At 44.4% G+C, this 18,585-nt stretch overlaps 1 protein-coding gene across 2 annotated transcripts in view; it reads left to right on the forward strand.

Annotated features, from left to right (window-relative positions):
* The window catches only part of LOC139378816 (pleckstrin homology domain-containing family G member 4B-like), a 37,342-nt gene extending 25,895 nt beyond the window's left edge, over positions 1–11,447 (forward strand). Inside the window, exons 14-21 of one of the 2 annotated variants that reach the window (XM_071121349.1) lie at positions 2,404–2,493; positions 3,082–3,306; positions 3,582–3,752; positions 4,054–4,231; positions 4,858–4,974; positions 6,861–7,151; positions 8,062–8,318; positions 11,194–11,447. In XM_071121349.1, coding sequence (XP_070977450.1) covers positions 2,404–2,493; positions 3,082–3,306; positions 3,582–3,752; positions 4,054–4,231; positions 4,858–4,974; positions 6,861–7,151; positions 8,062–8,318; positions 11,194–11,199 — 1,335 coding nt within the window. In that variant the 3' untranslated portion in view covers positions 11,200–11,447. Of the gene's footprint in view, positions 1–2,403; positions 2,494–3,081; positions 3,307–3,581; positions 3,753–4,053; positions 4,232–4,857; positions 4,975–6,860; positions 7,152–8,061; positions 8,319–9,888; positions 9,957–11,193 lie in introns of those variants that run through there. The other variant, XM_071121341.1, reaches the window with a different exon arrangement.
* Positions 11,448–18,585: the final 7,138 nt, after the last annotated feature.

Consider the following 18,585-nt stretch of genomic DNA (forward strand, 5'->3'; position numbering starts at 1 on the left):
ATGGTTGGTTGATGGAATCCTAATGGTTGGTTAATGGAATCCTAATGGTTGGTTGATGGTATCCTAATGGTTGGTTGATAATATTCTAGTGGTTGGTTGATGGTATTCTAATGGTTGGTTGATGGAATCATAATGGTTGGTTGATGGAATCAAGGCCTCATGAGCTAAATGAGTCTCCATGTTTAGGCCTAGCGCAGAACACCGGTTCCGCGTCCCAAATGGCACCCTATTCCCTAAATAATGCATCCCTATTCTCTATGGGCCCTATTCAAAAGTAATGCACTATATAGGGAATAGGGTGCCATTTGGAACACATCCTGTGTGTGTACCTTTGACTATTGTCAGAGTAGTAACTTGTTAATCCTGTGTGCAGGAGGATCAGTTTGACTGTAGTCAGAGTGCTAACTTGTTATTCCTGTGTGCAGGAGGATCAGTTTGACTGTAGTCAGAGTGTTAACTTGTTATTCCTGTGTGCAGGAGGATCAGTTTGACTGTAGTCAGAGTGGTAACTTGTTATTCCTGTGTGCAGGAGGATCAGTTTGACTGTCGTCAGAGTGGTAACTTGTTATTCCTGTGTGCAGGAGGATCAGTTTGACTGTAGTCAGAGTGGTAATTTGTTAATCCTGTGTGCAGGAGGATCAGTTTGACTGTAGTCAGAGTGGTAACTTGTTAATCCTGTGTGCAGGAGGATCAGTTTGGAATGTAGTCAGAGTGGTAACTTGTTAATCCTGTGTGCAGGAGGATCAGTTTGACTGTAGTCAGAGTGGTAACTTGTTATTCCTGTGTGCAGGAGGATCAGTTTGACTGTAGTCAGAGTGGTAACCTGTTATTCCTGTGTGCAGGAGGATCAGTTTGACTGTCGTCAGAGTGGTAACTTGTGATTCCTGTGTGCAGGAGGATCAGTTTGACTGTAGTCAGAGTGGTAACTTGTTATTCCTGTGTGCAGGAGGATCAGTTTGACTGTCGTCAGAGTGGTAACTTGTTATTCCTGTGTGCAGGAGGATCAGTTTGACTGTAGTCAGAGTGGTAATTTGTTAATCCTGTGTGCAGGAGGATCAGTTTGACTGTAGTCAGAGTGGTAACTTGTTAATCCTGTGTGCAGGAGGATCAGTTTGGAATGTAGTCAGAGTGGTAACTTGTTAATCCTGTGTGCAGGAGGATCAGTTTGACTGTAGTCAGAGTGGTAACTTGTTATTCCTGTGTGCAGGAGGATCAGTTTGACTGTCGTCAGAGTGGTAACTTGTGATTTCTGTGTGCAGGAGGATCAGTTTGACTGTCGTCAGAGTGGTAACTTGTGATTCCTGTGTGCAGGAGGATCAGTTTGACTGTAGTCAGAGTGGTAACTTGTTATTCCTGTGTGCAGGAGGATCAGTTTGACTGTCGTCAGAGTGGTAACTTGTGATTTCTGTGTGCAGGAGGATCAGTTTGACTGTAGTCAGAGTGGTAACTTGTGATTTCTGTGTGCAGGAGGATCAGTTTGACTGTCGTCAGAGTGGTAACTTGTTAATCCTGTGTGCAGGAGGATCAGTTTGACTGTAGTCAGAGTGGTAACTTGTTATTCCTGTGTGCAGGAGGATCAGTTTGACTGTAGTCAGAGTGGTAACTTGTGATTCCTGTGTGCAGGAGGATCAGTTTGACTGTCGTCAGAGTGGTAACTTGTTATTCCTGTGTGCAGGAGGATCAGTTTGACTGTCGTCAGAGTGGTAACTTGTTATTCCTGTGTGCAGGAGGATCAGTTTGACTGTAGTCAGAGTGGTAACTTGTTATTCCTGTGTGCAGGAGGATCAGTTTGACTGTAGTCAGAGTGGTAACTTGTGATTCCTGTGTGCAGGAGGATCAGTTTGACTGTCGTCAGAGTGGTAACTTGTTATTCCTGTGTGCAGGAGGATCAGTTTGACTGTCGTCAGAGTGGTAACTTGTTATTCCTGTGTGCAGGAGGATCAGTTTGACTGTAGTCAGAGTGGTAACTTGTTATTCCTGTGTGCAGGAGGATCAGTTTGACTGTAGTCAGAGTGGTAACTTGTTAATCCTGTGTGCAGGAGGATCCGTTTGACTGTCGTCAGAGTGGTAACTTGTTAATCCTGTGTGCAGGAGGATCAGTTTGAATGTAGTCAGAGTGGTAACTTGTTAATCCTGTGTGCAGGAGGATCCGTTTGACTGTCGTCAGAGTGGTAACTTGTTATTCCTGTGTGCAGGAGGATCCGTTTGACTGTAGTCAGAGTGGTAACTTGTTAATCCTGTGTGCAGGAGGATCAGTTTGACTGTAGTCAGAGTGGTAACTTGTTAATCCTGTGTGCAGGAGGATCCGTTTGACTGTCGTCAGAGTGGTAACTTGTTATTCCTGTGTGCAGGAGGATCAGTTTGACTGTCGTCAGAGTGGTAACTTGTGATTCCTGTGTGCAGGAGGATCAGTTTGGAATGTACGCTCTCTACAGCAAGAACAAGCCTCAGTCTGACGCTCTACTCACCAGCAACGGGAATGGATTCTTTAAGGTGCGTCTGAAACGCCTCTGGTTACTACCGTTCTAGGATCAGCTGTACTAACACCAGACCTAACCTTTAACCAATATGAAACTACTTCACAGCAACAGGCTAATTGTAAAGTTGTGTGAGCCTAACAGCATATAGGGTGCTACTAATGTATATCCACTAGTTCTACACTGAGTAACATTAGAATTCCCATTGTCAAACTTCACATAGCTACTGGACGTCTACCAATGTAGAATGGAAGAGTTGAATTGACATCAGAATTCCCATTTAGAAAAGCTATTGTACATCTGCATACAGAGTCCTACATCCCCTCTCATCCTCCTCTATGTGTGTGTCTGCTATCCAGAACAACCAGTTGGAGCCGGGTGTTAAGATGGACCTGGTGTCCTACCTGTCTGTTGGTCTGTTTTATCTTTCTGTATGTATCCTGACCTCTGACCTCTACCCTCTGACCTCTAACCTGTCTGTCTCCCCAGAACAAGCAGTTGGAGCCGGGTGTTAAGATGGACCTGGTGTCCTACCTGTCTGTTGGTCTGTTTATCTTTCTGTGTGTATCCTGACCTCTGACCTCTAACCTATCTGTCTCCCCAGAACAAGCAGTTGGAGCTGGGTGATAAGATGGACCTGGCGTCCTACCTGCTGAAGCCCATCCAGAGGATGTCTAAGTACGCCCTGCTGCTGAAGGACCTGATCAAGGAGTGTGGTCAGTCCCAGGAACAGGAGCTCTCTGACCTCCGCACCGCAGAGGAGATGGTTAAGTTCCAGCTGCGCCACGGCAACGACCTACTGGCCATGGACGCCATCCGAGGATGTGATGTAAGTCGGGGGGATGGAGCAGTAGAGTAGTAGAGTAGTAGAGTAGTAGAGCAGAGAGAGAGAGAGAGAGAGACAGAGACAGAGACAGAGAGAGAGAGAGAATTGGCCATGTAAACATATGTTTCCCATGTCAATAAAGCCTTTAAATTGAAATTGAATTGAGAGAGAGAGAGAGAGGGGAAATAGAAACGTACACATCATGTATAATTATTTGTTTGGAAGAAAATGTCAGAGTAAGTCATGTGAAACGTCTCCTCTGGTCTCTGCTGCTGTAGGTGAACCTGAAGGAACAGGGTCAGCTGAGGTGTCAGGATGAGTTCATCGTGTGGTGTGGCCGCAGGAAGTACCTGCGTCACGTCTTCCTGTTCGAGGACCTCATCCTCTTCAGCAAAAGCAAAAAGATTGAGGGAGGGTACGACCTGTACATCTACAAGCAGTCCTACAAGGTGACAACGACAACACGCACAGAGGGTTTTAATATGTACTATGAAGTTATGAACTATGAAGTAATATGACGTTCTACCTTAAATCATTTCAGCCAGTTGGCTAACATTATGCTATGTTGTTGTGTTCAGGCAGTGATGTTTGTATGGTTTATTGTGAGGTGTGGAACCACAGTTAGCAGGGTTCTCCACAATGGAGGCGCTACACCACTATGTTCAGTTTGCTGTGCCACCATGTGAAATCTCAAAACCACCACAGTCAGTGTTTTCCTGTAAAGGTGACTGTTTCTGGCTACTGATTCAGACGGCAGAGATAGGAATGACAGAGAGCGTGGGCGACAGCGGGCTGCGTTTCGAGATCTGGTTCCGGAGGAGGAAGTCCCAGGACACGTTCATCCTGCAGGCCGGCTCTGGAGAGGTCAAGGCCGTGTGGACAGCCATCATCGGAAAGATCCTCTGGAGGCAGGCGCTACGAAACAGGGGTGAGGAACCACGGCCACAGAGGGGGAGTCGTGGGTCATATCTGGACATGAGCTCATCATCTCTGTTGTTGTGTTATGGAACAAGTGATTCCTCTTTATCTCTTGTCTGACCTGAGGCCTGTGTTGATAACCTTCTGTACCATTCATTAAGAGGTGACATGTCTCTTGTCTGACCTGAGGCCTGTGTTGATAACATTCTGTACCATTCATTAAGAGGTGGCATGTCTCTTGCTGACCTGAGGCCTGTGTTGATAACCTTCTGTACCATTCATTAAGAGGTGGCATGTCTCTTGTCTGACCTGAGGCCTGTGTTGATAACCTTCTGTACCATTCATTAAGAGGTGGCATGTCTCTTGCTGACCTGAGGCCTGTGTTGATAACCTTCTGTACCATTCATTAAGAGGTGGCATGTCTCTTGTCTGACCTGAGGCCTGTGTTGATAACCTTCTGTACCATTCATTAAGAGTCTCTTGTCTGACCTGAGGCCTGTGTTGACAACATTCTGTACCATTCATTAAAAGGTGACATGTCTGGTTCTAGTTCAAGTCAACCTCAGGTACATCAAATGGAACCTCTCATTGTGTGTCTGATTGAGGGTCATAACGTGTTTATTCTCTTAACTACAGAGGTGCGCTTGAAAGAGATGGTTTCCATGGGGATTGGCAGCAAGCCTTTCATGGACATCAAGCCTAGTGATGCTGCCATTAGTGACCGAGCCATTGATTACATCATGAAGGGGTCAGGTGAGCTGTCGCTACGATATGTTATGATAACCTAATTTGCCTGGAAATTATTTTTATGAGGTTAGCATACAAAATCCACAAAATAAATATCTCTCTATCACTCCCTCTCACTCTCTCTCTCTCTTTCTTTGTTTCTCTCTGTTTGCTGAATGTGACTTTCAACAACATGTCTGCCAATGCAGCTGCTGATGAGAAAGGCTGATTTGTAAATGCTCTCTCTGCCAGGATAGGGGTGCGTTGTCAAGTTGACTGAATCAAAACACAACATCCCAACATCTCAGAGCACATCTCCCCTGTTCTCCTCCTTTAAACCCTTGATATGTTCTGTTCCAGCTGAAATATCCTCTCAGAGTCTACATCTACACTCCTACTCCACCAGACAGCTGTTGTGTACTGACACAGTGTCCTGTTAGCAGGAATGAGGTTGTCTGGACTTGTGTCTGTCGCAGGTGATTTGTTGCATGTCAGATATCAAAGGATGTTGAAGTTAATGCAGCAGGTGGAGTCAGAGCTGAAGTTAATGCAGCAGGTGGAGTCAAAGCTGAAGTTAAAGCAGCAGGGGGAGTCAGAGCTGAAGTTAATGCAGCAGGGGGAGTCAGAGCTGAAGTTAATGCAGCAGAGGGAGTCAGAGCTGAAGTTAATGCAGCAGGTGGAGTCAGAGCTGAAGTTAATGCAGCAGGGGGAGTCAGAGCTGAAGTTAATGCAGCCAGTGGAGTCAGAGCTGAAGTTAAAGCAGCAGGTGGAGTCAGAGCTGAAGTTAATGCAGCAGGTGGAGTCAGAGCTGAAGTTAAAGCAGCAGGTGGAGTCAGAGCTGAAGTTAATGCAGCAGGTGGAGTCAGAGCTGAAGTTAATGCAGCAGGGGGAGTCAGAGCTGAAGTTAAAGCAGCAGGGGGAGTCAGAGCTGAAGTTAAAGCAGCAGGGGGAGTCAGAGCTGAAGTTAATGCAGCAGGTGGAGTCAGAGCTGAAGTTAATGCAGCAGGTGGAGTCAGAGCTGAAGTTAATGCAGCAGGTGGAGTCAGAGCTGAAGTTAAAGCAACAGGTGGAGTCAGAGCTGAAGTTAATGCAGCAGGTGGAGTCAGAGCTGAAGTTAATGCAGCAGGTGGAGTCAGAGCTGAAGTTAATGCAGCAGGTGGAGTCAGAGCTGAAGTTAATGCAGCAGGTGGAGTCAGAGCTGAAGTTAATGCAGCAGGTGGAGTCAGAGCTGAAGTTAAAGCAGCAGAGGGAGTCAGAGCTGAAGTTTTGTGATTTTGTACACAAAGAATACAAAACAAACACAATGAACTCAAACACTAGACACAATGTAGCATCAACTCAAACACTAGACACAATGTAGCATCAACTCAAACACTAGACACAATGTAGCATCAACTCAAACACTAGACACAATGTAACATGTACAGCTCAGATAAGACAAACAAGAGGAAGAATAGGAACGTGCTCTGCATTACCCCATGCTAGACTGACTGTCTGGCTAGTGTACTGTCCTCTCCTCTAACGTTACCTCACTGACAATGTTGTGTGTATACTCTTCAGAACTGTGTTCTATGGTTGTCCCGGAGTAGCCTGATACCTCCTGTATTCTGTGGTTGTCCCGGAGTAGCCTGATACCTCCTGTATTCTGTGGTTGTCCCGGAGTAGCCTGATACCTCCTGTATTCTGTGGTTGTCCCGAGTAGCCTGAAACCTCCTGTATTCTGTGGTTGTCCCGGAGTAGCCTGATACCTCCTGTATTCTGTGGTTGTCCCGGAGTAGCCTGATACCTCCTGTATTCTGTGGTTGTCCCGGAGTAGCCTCATACCTCCTTCCACGGAGACATGATCCATAGATAGAAATGTGTACAGTGAAATGTTCATGTTCTCTACCCAATCTTTCCTTCTCTCCCTCCAGAGTCCAGGACCAGGGCGTCCATCGCGGTGTCCTCCTTCGACCACTCCACGCCCTTTAAGCGGCCTCACTCCACCATCTCCAACAGTAGCACCTCCTCTTCCTCCTCCCAGTCCTCTTCCTCACTGCTGGGCTCCCTCAACCTGCACCTGTATCCCTCGCCTGCTCACCAGCACCCCCAAGCCCACCAGCACCCCTACCCCCTGGGCAGCGTACCCTCCTTCAGCCACTGGCCCTACGACTGCATTGAGGAGGACGAGCTGGAGCAGGACACGGGCAGCCAGCCTTCTATGAGTGAGTGACAGACAGCCTTCTGTGAGTGAGTGAGTGAGTGAGTGAGTGAGTGAGTGAGTGACAGACAGCCTTCTATGAGTGAGTGACAGACAGCCTTCTGTGAGTGAGTGACAGACAGCCTTCTGTGAGTGAGTGAGTGAGTGAGTGAGTGAGTGAGTGAGTGAGTGAGTGTGTGAGTGAGTGAGTGAGTGAGTGAGTGAGTGAGTGAGTGAGTGAGTGAGTGAGTGAGTGACAGACAGACAGCCTTCTGTGAGTTATTGAGTGAGTGAGTGAGGTGAGTGAGTGAGTGAGTGAGTGAGTGAGTGAGTGAGTGAGTGAGTGAGTGAGTGAGTGAGTGAGTGACAGACAGCCTTCTGTGAGTTATTGAGTGAGTGAATGAGTGAGGTGAGTGAATAAGTGAGTGAGTGAGTGAGTGAGGTGAGTGAGTGAGTGAGTGAGTGAGTGAGTGAGTGACAGACAACCTTCTGTGAGTTATTGAGTGAGTGAGTGAGTGACTGAGTGAGTGACTGAGTGAGTGACTGAGTGAGTGACAGGCAGGCCCTAACAGGTATCCATGTCTGAATCCCAAATGGCACCCTCTTCTCTATTTAGTGCACTACATTTAACCAGAGCCCTATACGTCTTGGTCAACCGTAGTGCACTATATAGGGAATAGGGAGCCATCTGGTATGCATCCCATGTCCTCGTCTTAAAGTGTCTTACTGTCCCTATCACATTACTAAGGATGTCTAATTCCTCTTTGAAACTGTGGTCCTGTTCCTCTCTGTCCCCCTGAAAGTCTCCCTGAAAGTCCCCCTGAAAGTCTCCCTGAAAGTCTCCCTGAAAGTCTCCCTGAAAGTCCCCCTGAAAGTCTCCCTGAAAGTCTCCCTAAACTAAATGACTATTGTATCTTCTGTGTGTTTTCCAACAGTCACAGAGAGCTCTGGGGAGACATCGTCCCAGTGTACCTCCAGTGACAGTGTGATGGGGCTGAGCAGCCTCACCCTCCCCATCCCAGGCCACGGCCGCCCCAACATCATCATCGACGCCTTACCCAGCAACTCCACTTCCTCCTTCCTGTGTTCGTCCACGCCTCCCGGCTCCTCCCACCCTCAGATGGCCCCTCCCCCAGCCCTGTTCCCTAAGGACAAGGTCCTCCAAGCCCAGGGCAGCACCTTCATCACAGCAGTGAGTAGAATGGTGGTTTTTACACATAATAGTGACATTGTGTAGACGAGTTTAAAGTAGCTAACAGACGTGGGTTCAAATACTATATGAAATCATTTCAAATAGTTCATCTGTGCTTGATTGATCATACTTAATCTGTGCTTGATTGATCATACTTAATCTGTGCTTGATTGATCATACTTAATCTGTGCTTGATTGATCTTGCTTGGTTTAATGGATTGTTAGAATAGTCCCAAGCACTTCAGGCAGACTAGAGCAAACACTCAAAGTCATTAAAATATTTCAAAAAGTATTTGAACCCAGGTTTGGTGGGTCGGTAAAATATCTCTGTTCTTGCGCTGATTGCTGAATACTCTCTGTTGAAGTGGAGTATCTTCTGAAGGTTTTTATACACTAGGACATGAAGGATTCTGTTTATTCAGAGGTTTCCTAACCCACCCACTGTCATCCAACATCATCCTGTCCAATCAGGTTTCCTATCCCACCCACTGTCATCCAACATCATCCTGTCCAATCAGGTTTCCTAACCCACCCACTGTCATCCAACATCATCCTGTCCAATCAGGTTTCCTAACCCACCCACTGTCATCCAACATCATCCTGTCCAATCAGGTTTCCTAACCCGCCCACTGTCATCCAACATCATCCTGTCCAATCAGGTTTCCTAACACGCCCACTGTCATCAACATCATCCTGTCCAATCAGGTTTCCTAACCCGCCCACTGTCATCCAACATCATCCTGTCCAATCAGGTTTCCTAACCCACCCATTGTCATCCAACATCATCCTGTCCAATCAGGTTTCCTAACCCGCCCACTGTCATCCAACATAATCCTGTCCAATCAGGTTTCCTAACCCGCCCACTGTCATCCAACATCATCCTGTCCAATCAGGTTTCCTAACCCACCCACTGTCATCCAACATCATCCTGTCCAATCAGGTTTCCTAACCCGCCACTGTCATCCAACATCATCCTGTCCAATCAGGTTTCCTAACCCGCCCACTGTCATCCAACATAATCCTGTCCAATCAGGTTTCCTAACCCGCCCACTGTCATCCAACATCATCCTGTCCAATCAGGTTTCCTAACCCGCCCACTGTCATCCAACATCATCCTGTCCAATCAGGTTTCCTAACCCACCCATTGTCATCCAACATCATCCTGTCCAATCAGGTTTCCTAACCCGCCCACTGTCATCCAACATCATCCTGTCCAATCAGGTTTCCTAACCCGCCCACTGTCATCCAACATCATCCTGTCCAATCAGGTTTCCTAACCCACCCACTGTCATCCAACATCATCCTGTCCAATCAGGTTTCCTAACCCGCCCACTGTCATCCAACATCATCCTGTCCAATCAGGTTTCCTAACCCGCCCACTGTCATCCAACATCATCCTGTCCAATCAGGTTTAACCCGCCCACTGTCTCCAACCCGCCCACTGTCATCCAACATCATCCTGTCCAATCAGTCATGTCATTCCAGTGGAGTGAAGAGTAAACATTGCAGCCATTGGCTCTCCCTGGTTTCTCTCTCACCAGCATTTTGTGTGTTGTTTTGTTTTTGCCAGAGCAAGACCTCTCATATTACAATAGGCCTCTCTACAGTGGTCTGACTCACAGAGAGAGAGAGAGAGGGGGCTGTTTAGCTCAGTAAGTAATTGGGTCTGGCCAGAGTGAGCGTGGTCTGTGTCGTGGTGTTCTGTTTGGTTCACAGCCTTATTAACAACTGTGGGGATCTCCCTCTGTCCGTACCATGAATACAAATCTGTGTGCAAACATGCTTTGTGTGCGTGTGTGCGTGTGCGTGTGCGTGTGCGTGTGTGTGTCCTAGTGATGGATGATTTGTTGTGTCAAGCTTTTGGGTTCTCTGGTCCGTCTCTGGTCTCTGGTCTCTGGTCTCTGGTTTCATGTCTCAGGTCTCAGGTTTCAGGTCTCATGCCTCAGGTCTCAGGTCTCATGTCTCATGTCTCATGTCTCAGGTCTCATGTCTCAGGTCTCAGGTCTCATGTCTCATGTCTCTGGTCTCATGTCTCATGTCTCAGGTCTCAGGTCTCAGGTCTCAGGTCTCTGGTCTCTGGTCTCATGTCTCATGTCTCATGTCTCAGGTCTCATGTCTCATGTCTCAGGTCTCTGGTCTCTGGTCTCAGGTCTCAGGTCTCTGGTCTATGGTCTCATGTTTCAGGTCTCTGGTCTCTGGTCTCTGGTCTCATGTCTCAGGTCTCATGTCTCTGGTCTCTGGTCTCTGGTCTCATGAGACATGAGACATGAGACATGAGACTAGAGACTAGAGACATGAGACTAGAGACTAGAGACTAGAGACTAGAGACTAGAGACCAGAGACCAGAGACCAGAGACCAGAGACATGAGACATGTTTCTGGTCTCTGGTCTCTGGTCTCTGGTCTCATGTCTCATGTCTCATGCTCCTCTGTGTGCTTCTGCCATGTGTGCTCTAGCATGTTACATAGCTGTATGTTTGCTCTGCTTTTGTTGGCGTTGTTGATGCACGGTCATCATGTTAAAAGGTTCAGTTGTTGTTTATACCTCAGCTCAGCAGCTAGGGGGCAGCAGATCATTGGTGATCGGTTCACTTGTTGTTCATACCTCAGCTCAGCAGCTAGGGGGCAGCAGATCATTGGTGCAGAAATCTGTTATAATAAAAAGTTATGACAGTACTACATTGTAATCGTCTACTCTTACAGTCATAAGACGTCAAAGGAGCCTAATCAATAGATGTACAGTCTAGATGTTAGACAGTCATGTTAAATCAACCTTTTTCTAGCTCAGTAGTAACCAGTTGGGGTTGGACATTTACAATGTTTGACAGTTTGTAAATCCTTTTTGTTAACCCTGTCAATGTGTCTTCCTCTTCTAGCTGTGATGCCACTGCACTGAGAACTGGTGTTACGGAGGATCAGTAAGGACTTGAGTGAGGAAGCTATCCTGTTAAGCATGCTCAGTGACGCCTGTAACACTGGGCACTCTACTGTGTCTCTACTGGACTCTACTGTGTCTCTACTGGATTCTACTGTGTCTCTACTGGACTCTACTGTGTCTCTATTGGACTCTACTGGTCTCTACTGGACTCTACTGTGCCTCTACTGGTCTCTACTGTGTCTCTACTGGACTCTACTGTGTCTCTACTGGATTCTACTGTGTCTCTACTGGACTCTACTGTGTCTCTACTGGACTCTACTGTGTCTCTATTGGACTCTACTGGTCTCTACTGGACTCTACTGTGCCTCTACTGGTCTCTACTGTGTCTCTACTGGACTCTACTGAACTACTGGACTCTACTGTGTCTCTACTTGTCTCTACTGTGTATCCACTGGACTCTACTGGACTACTGGTCTCTACTGGACTCTACTGGACTCTACTGGTATCTACTGGACTCTACTGGACTCTACTGGACTACTGGTCTCCACTCTGTCTCCACTGGACTCCACTGGACTCTACTGGTATCTACTGGACTCTACTGGACTCTACTGGTATCTACTTGACTCTACTGGACTCTACTGGACTACTGGTCTCCACTCTGTCTCCACTGGACTCTACTGTGTCTTGACTGGACTCTACTGGTCTCCACTCTGTCTCCACTGGACTCTACTGTGTGTTGACTGGACTCTACTGGATTCTACTGGTCTCTATGGACTCTACTGTGTCTTGACTGGACTCTACTGGACTCTACTGTGTATCTACTGGACTACTGTGCCTCTACTGGTCTCTACTGGACTCTACTGGTCTCTACTGTGTCTCTACTGGTCTCTACTGGACTCTACTGGACTCTTGACTGGACTCTTGACTGGACTCTACTGTGTCTCTACTGTGTCTCTACTGGACTCTACTGGTCTCTACTGGACTCTACTGGTCTCTACTGTCTCTACTGGACTCTTGACTGGACTCTACTGGATTCTGAAAACAACAGACACATAACAGACCACTATGACAATAGACACATAGCAAACCACTCCGACAACAGACACACAACAGACCACTATGACAACAGACCACTCTGACAGCAACAGACACTCGTCGTTGAGACCGATGGCCTTTGGCATTTCAGAACGATGTGTTGAAAATGTAACATTGCTATGTATGCAGTACTTAAAGAAATAGTTTCACCAATGCTGGTACGTCGCGTTCTGACTGTATATGTGTTTTAATGAACTAGATATGTATCACTGTTTATAATGTAGAATATTTGTTTTATTATGTCTTATTCAAGGAAGCAAACAGATGGAAAGTACTCAGCAGACAGCCAGACAGACGCTAGTGGGGATTCACTACCAGCTATTCAGCAGACAGCCAGACAGACGCTAGTGGGGATTCACTACCAGCTATTCAGCAGACAGCCAGACAGACGCTAGTGGGGATTCACTACCAGATATTCAGCAGACAGCCAGACAGACGCTAGTGGGGATTCACTACCAGATATTCAGCAGACAGCCAGACAGACGCTAGTGGGGATTCACTACCAACTATTCAGCAGACAGCCAGACAGACGCTAGTGGGGATTCACTACCAGCTATTCAGCAGACAGCCAGACAGACGCTAGTGGGGATTCACTACCAGCTATTCAGCAGACAGCCAGACAGACGCTAGTGGGGATTCACTACCAGCTATTCAGCAGACAGCCAGACAGACGCTAGTGGGGATTCACTACCAGCTATTCAGCAGACAGCCAGACAGACGCTAGTGGGGATTCACTACCAGCTATTCAGCAGACAGCCAGACAGACGCTAGTGGGGATTCACTACCAGCTATTCAGCAGACAGCCAGACAGACGCTAGTGGGGATTCACTACCAGCTATTCAGCAGACAGCCAGACAGACGCTAGTGGGGATTCACTACCAGCTATTCAGCAGACAGCCAGACAGACGCTAGTGGGGATTCACTACCAGCTATTCTGTTAATTAACGCCTCCATCACACCGACAGTATCACTGCATTTTGGTCCACCAGAAGTACATTCATTTCCAATGAAAAGCTGCGTTTGTCCTGCAGCATTGCCGTGGCAGTTGCAGTGCGTTCTGTGTGATGCGTTGGATTTATAGAACTTAATCAAACTTATGCATCAAACTGTATGTGTAGTCGGCTGGACAGAAACGGTAGCAGAAAGGTGTTGAACTTTTGTTACCCACATATCCAGATGATGCTGCGTAACATTTTGCGCAATGACTCTGTCGGTGTGACCGAGGCGCCAGAACAAGTGACATTTCCCTGTCTCTCTGGCTGTTCTTATCGTTACCAGTACTATGTGTCTGTCTGGCTGTTCTTATCGTTACCAGTACTATGTGTCTCTCTGACTGTTCTTATCGTTACCAGTACTATGTGTCTGTCTGGCTGTTCTTATTGTTACCAGTACTATGTGTCTCTGGCTGTTCTTATCGTTACCAGTACTATGTGTCTCTGGCTGTTCTTATCGTTACCAGTACTATGTGTCTCTCTGGCTGTTCTTATCGTTACCAGTACTATGTATCTCTCTGGCTGTTCTTATCGTTACCAGTACTATGTGTCTCTCTGGCTGTTCTTATCGTTACCAGTACTATGTGTCTCTCTGGCTGTTCTTATCGTTACCAGTACTATGTGTCTCTCTGTACAGAGTATTAAACAGGATATTAAAAAGCTCTTTAATGTTTAGCACCACAGCTACATCTGACATGATATTACTTCGGCTTTTTCCCAATGCCTAATATGGACATGATTTTTACTCAAACAACAATTACAGTGTTTGAAGCGAGCAAGACAAAGCCCTCTCTCTGGATACCAGTCTGTTAGATGACCAAATGTGAGCAGTTGAAAACAACAACAACATAGGGGGCTTTGTTTCGAAAATGTCTCTGTTTCAAACTGTCAACTGGTAGGCTTAAGCTATGTACTGATGCTGTCAGCCTTTACAGTTAGCGCCTAAAGCTACTGCTAGATACAGACACACTCTTGTCATTAACCACAAACAGACCCCTGCAAACACACACACTGAGATAGATAGAGTCACACAGGAAGAACTGATACTGGTTGAAATAGGGAACAACAAACCAATGAGGAGGCAACGCTAATGAAGAATGGTTGCCTCGACACCTCCGAGAACACAATATGTCCGTGTCCCAAATGGCACCCTATTCCCTACATTGTTGTGCACTACCCTGCCCTGGTCAGAAGTTATGCACTAAATAGGGAATAGGGTGCCATTTGGGACGCATTCTAGTTTTGACCACAAGACTGTTGTTCTCAGTCTGAGTGGAGTGTGTAGCTACACTGTGTGTGTGCGTGCATGCGTGCGTGCGTGCATGTGTGTGTGTGTGTAGCTACGCAGCAGAGTTAGACCACAACCAGCCTGGTCAGAAAGAACCACACAGACAGGACTCGTAGCAGGCAGGCAGGCAGGCAGGCAGGCAATCACCGAGGTTGAGACAGTACTCTAAAACCCACAGATGGGTGTAGGGGCGGTGAGTCCTCATCAAGCCCCTTGATGAGGACTCACCGCTGGCCTACATAGGCTGGATAGTGGGTAAAGATATCTGAGGCTGCTGTACTTTCTCATACATTGAGGCACATACAGATGGTCAAAGCTAAACAGTTTTTAGAGTACTCTCTATCCCGGAAATGCAGATGTTAGTTCATTTACAATCAAGTAGAGACGACATTATAATGATAAGTCCCTTTACTGCGGCGCTGCCCTTTAACACAGCATATCTTCCCCCATTGTCATCCTCGCTCACTATCATTTCATTTTTTAAACGTCAATATATTTGGATGTGGTCGTCCATGAACAGCTGGCAGACAGATAACAGGTCACAGTGAATGGCTGCGTTTGGCTCCCCGGATCCAGAAGGAGAGGACAGCAGAGAGGGTCACCTCCATGACCAACACACAGAGCATCAGCACCTCCAGCTGTTACAGAAACACAAACAGGCATAAGAAAAGTGTCAGGGACAGACCTTCATCAAGCAGGATGCTGCCACATCCCATTACTACACTACGGCAACTTTGATGAGAAAAAAACTATCTACTTTTAGAACAAATTACCTTTATATGATGTTGAACATTGGGATTCCAGGTAGGCATGTCCATGCCCAAGTCAACGCATATCAACACTCCTCCAACTACTGCTACGACCATGCTGCCGATGTTGACACACAGGCAGACCTACCGGTTCATAAGACAGAGTGTTACATGGATCTTCTACTATCGGCTAAAGTGTGTTAACATGAAATAAAACTCATCAAAGCCAAGGATTCAATCAAGGTTTGTAGTAAATCTAGTCTAATTTAAACATGAATATCAGAACAGTCAATGTATTAACAAATGTTTTCATCTTTAATCAATTAAAAGATTTAACTCCTTGCTGATCTGTTGTTTTTTAGTTTGTAATTTTGTCTGTATCCCAATGTACATTTTATGGTGTAAAGGTTTTCTAATCTAAACTAATCTATTTTAATCTAATCTACCCAGGGGGCAAAACTGGTTCCAATGCAGGCGATTATGACGTTAATCTGGTTGTAGTTCAACCTGTTTTGCCCGCTGGGTATTTCTGCATTTGACTCACAGGTAAAACTATTGACTCACAGGTAAAACTATTGACTCACAGGTAAAACTATTGACTCACAGGTAAAACTATTGACTCACAGGTAAAACTATTGACTCACAGGTAAAACTATTGACTCACAGGTAAAACTATTGACTCACAGGTAAAACTATTGACTCACAGGTAAAACTATTGACTCACAGGTAAAACTATTGACTCACAGGTAAAACTATTGACTCACAGGTAAAACTATTGACTCACAGGTAAAACTATTGACTCACAGGTAATAGTCTGGGGAATTTGAACAACAGGTTGGATAACAACCCAGCGATGAAGAACTGAGGAGAGAGAAGAGAGAGAAAAGAAGGATCACATTTAATGGTCCTCACATTGACAGCAATTATCAATAGGTTTTATAAGTGCGCTAATCAATATTTTACTATTGCTTAATGAACAGAAATTTAGCTGAACAGTTTTTTACTAATTGATTTGACTTAATTGCTTAAATTATAATTTAGTGATAGTTACATGATCAGTATATTATACACTGAAATGAGAATATGACATTCAGAATTTCGTGTAAAACATATTCACCCTTAAATTACAGTCAATGCTATTGAATTGTGGGTAAAAAACAATATATGCATCCAACAAGCTGTGAATTTGACACCAGAGGAGTACTCTTGAAAACCTTCATCAGAAGACTTTCAGTATTTCCAAAGGGATCCTCGACGTTTAAACAAATAAGATGTAGCGATTAAAAGACAATGCTACCGCTACTCACTAGTAGTCCCGTGAAGGGCGCCACTCTGAACGTGGTTAAAAGGGACTGGCTCGCATCCCGAGTGGCAGCAAACACAACTCCTACTGCAACACTGAGTAGACCGCTCGTCATCTGCAAAGACTGTTGCAAACACAAACCCTCACAAATTAACCTTTGAAAATGATCATCCATAAATATATTTTCTGTGAAATGCATCACTAGAAGCAAGACCAGTCTAACTAAACATACACTTCTTTAAATTCATATATATTAATATATTTATATAGTTACACAGTCCTGTCATATATTTATATAGTTACACAGTCCTGTCATATATTTATATAGTTACACAGTCCTGTCATATATTTATATAGTTACACAGTCCTGTCATATATGTATATAGTTACACAGTCCTGTCATATATGTATATAGTTACACAGTCCTGTCATATATGTATATAGTTACACAGTCCTGTCATATATTTATATAGTTACACAGCCCTGTCATATATTTATATAGTTACACAGTCCTGTCATATATTTATATAGTTACACAGTCCTGTCATATATTTATATAGTTACACAGTCCTGTCATATATTTATATAGTTACACAGTCCTGTCATATATGTATATAGTTACACAGTCCTGTCATATATGTATATAGTTACACAGTCCTGTCATATATTTATATAGTTACACAGCCCTGTCATATATTTATATAGTTAACTGTTACACAGCCCTGTCATATATTTACATAGTTAACTGTTACACAGTCCTGTCATATATTTACATAGTTAACTGTTACACAGCCCTGTCATATATTTACATAGTTAACTGTTACACAGCCCTGTCATATATTTATATAGTTAGCTGTTACACAGCCCTGTCATATATTTATATAGTTAACTGTTACACAGTCCTGTAATATATTTATATAGTTAACTGTTACACAGTCCTGTCATATATTTATATAGTTACACAGTCCTGTCATATATTTATATAGTTAACTGTTACACAGTCCTGTAATATATTTATATAGTTACACAGTCCTGTCATATATTTATATAGTTACACAGTCCTGTCATATATTTATATAGTTAACTGTTACACAGTCCTGTCATATATTTATATAGTTACACAGTCCTGTCATATATTTATATAGTTACACAGTCCTGTCATATATTTATATAGTTAACTGTTACACAGTCCTGTCATATATTTATATAGTTACACAGTCCTGTCATATATTTATATAGTTAACTGTTACACAGCCCTGTCATATATTTACATAGTTAACTGTTACACAGCCCTGTCATATATTTATATAGTTAGCTGTTACACAGCCCTGTCATATATTTATATAGTTAACTGTTACACAGTCCTGTAATATATTTATATAGTTAACTGTTACACAGTCCTGTCATATATTTATATAGTTACACAGTCCTGTCATATATTTACATAGTTAACTGTTACACAGTCCTGTCATATATTTATATAGTTAACTGTTACACAGCCCTGTCATATATTTATATAGTTAACTGTTACACAGCCCTGTAATATATTTATATAGTTACACAGTCCTGTCATATATTTATATAGTTAACTGTTACACAGCCCTGTCATATATTTATATAGTTAACTGTTACACAGCCCTGTAATATATTTATATAGTTAACTGTTACACAGCCCTGTCATATATTTATATAGTTAACTGTTACACAGTCCTGTAATATATTTATATAGTTAACTGTTACACAGTCCTGTCATATATTTATATAGTTACACAGTCCTGTCATATATTTATATAGTTAACTGTTACACAGTCCTGTAATATATTTATATAGTTACACAGTCCTGTCATATATTTATATAGTTACACAGTCCTGTCATATATTTATATAGTTAACTGTTACACAGTCCTGTCATATATTTATATAGTTACACAGTCCTGTCATATATTTATATAGTTACACAGTC

The sequence above is a fragment of the Oncorhynchus clarkii genome, chromosome 2, assembly GCF_045791955.1.
Source record: "Oncorhynchus clarkii lewisi isolate Uvic-CL-2024 chromosome 2, UVic_Ocla_1.0, whole genome shotgun sequence".
Classification (NCBI taxonomy): Eukaryota; Metazoa; Chordata; class Actinopteri; order Salmoniformes; family Salmonidae; genus Oncorhynchus; species Oncorhynchus clarkii.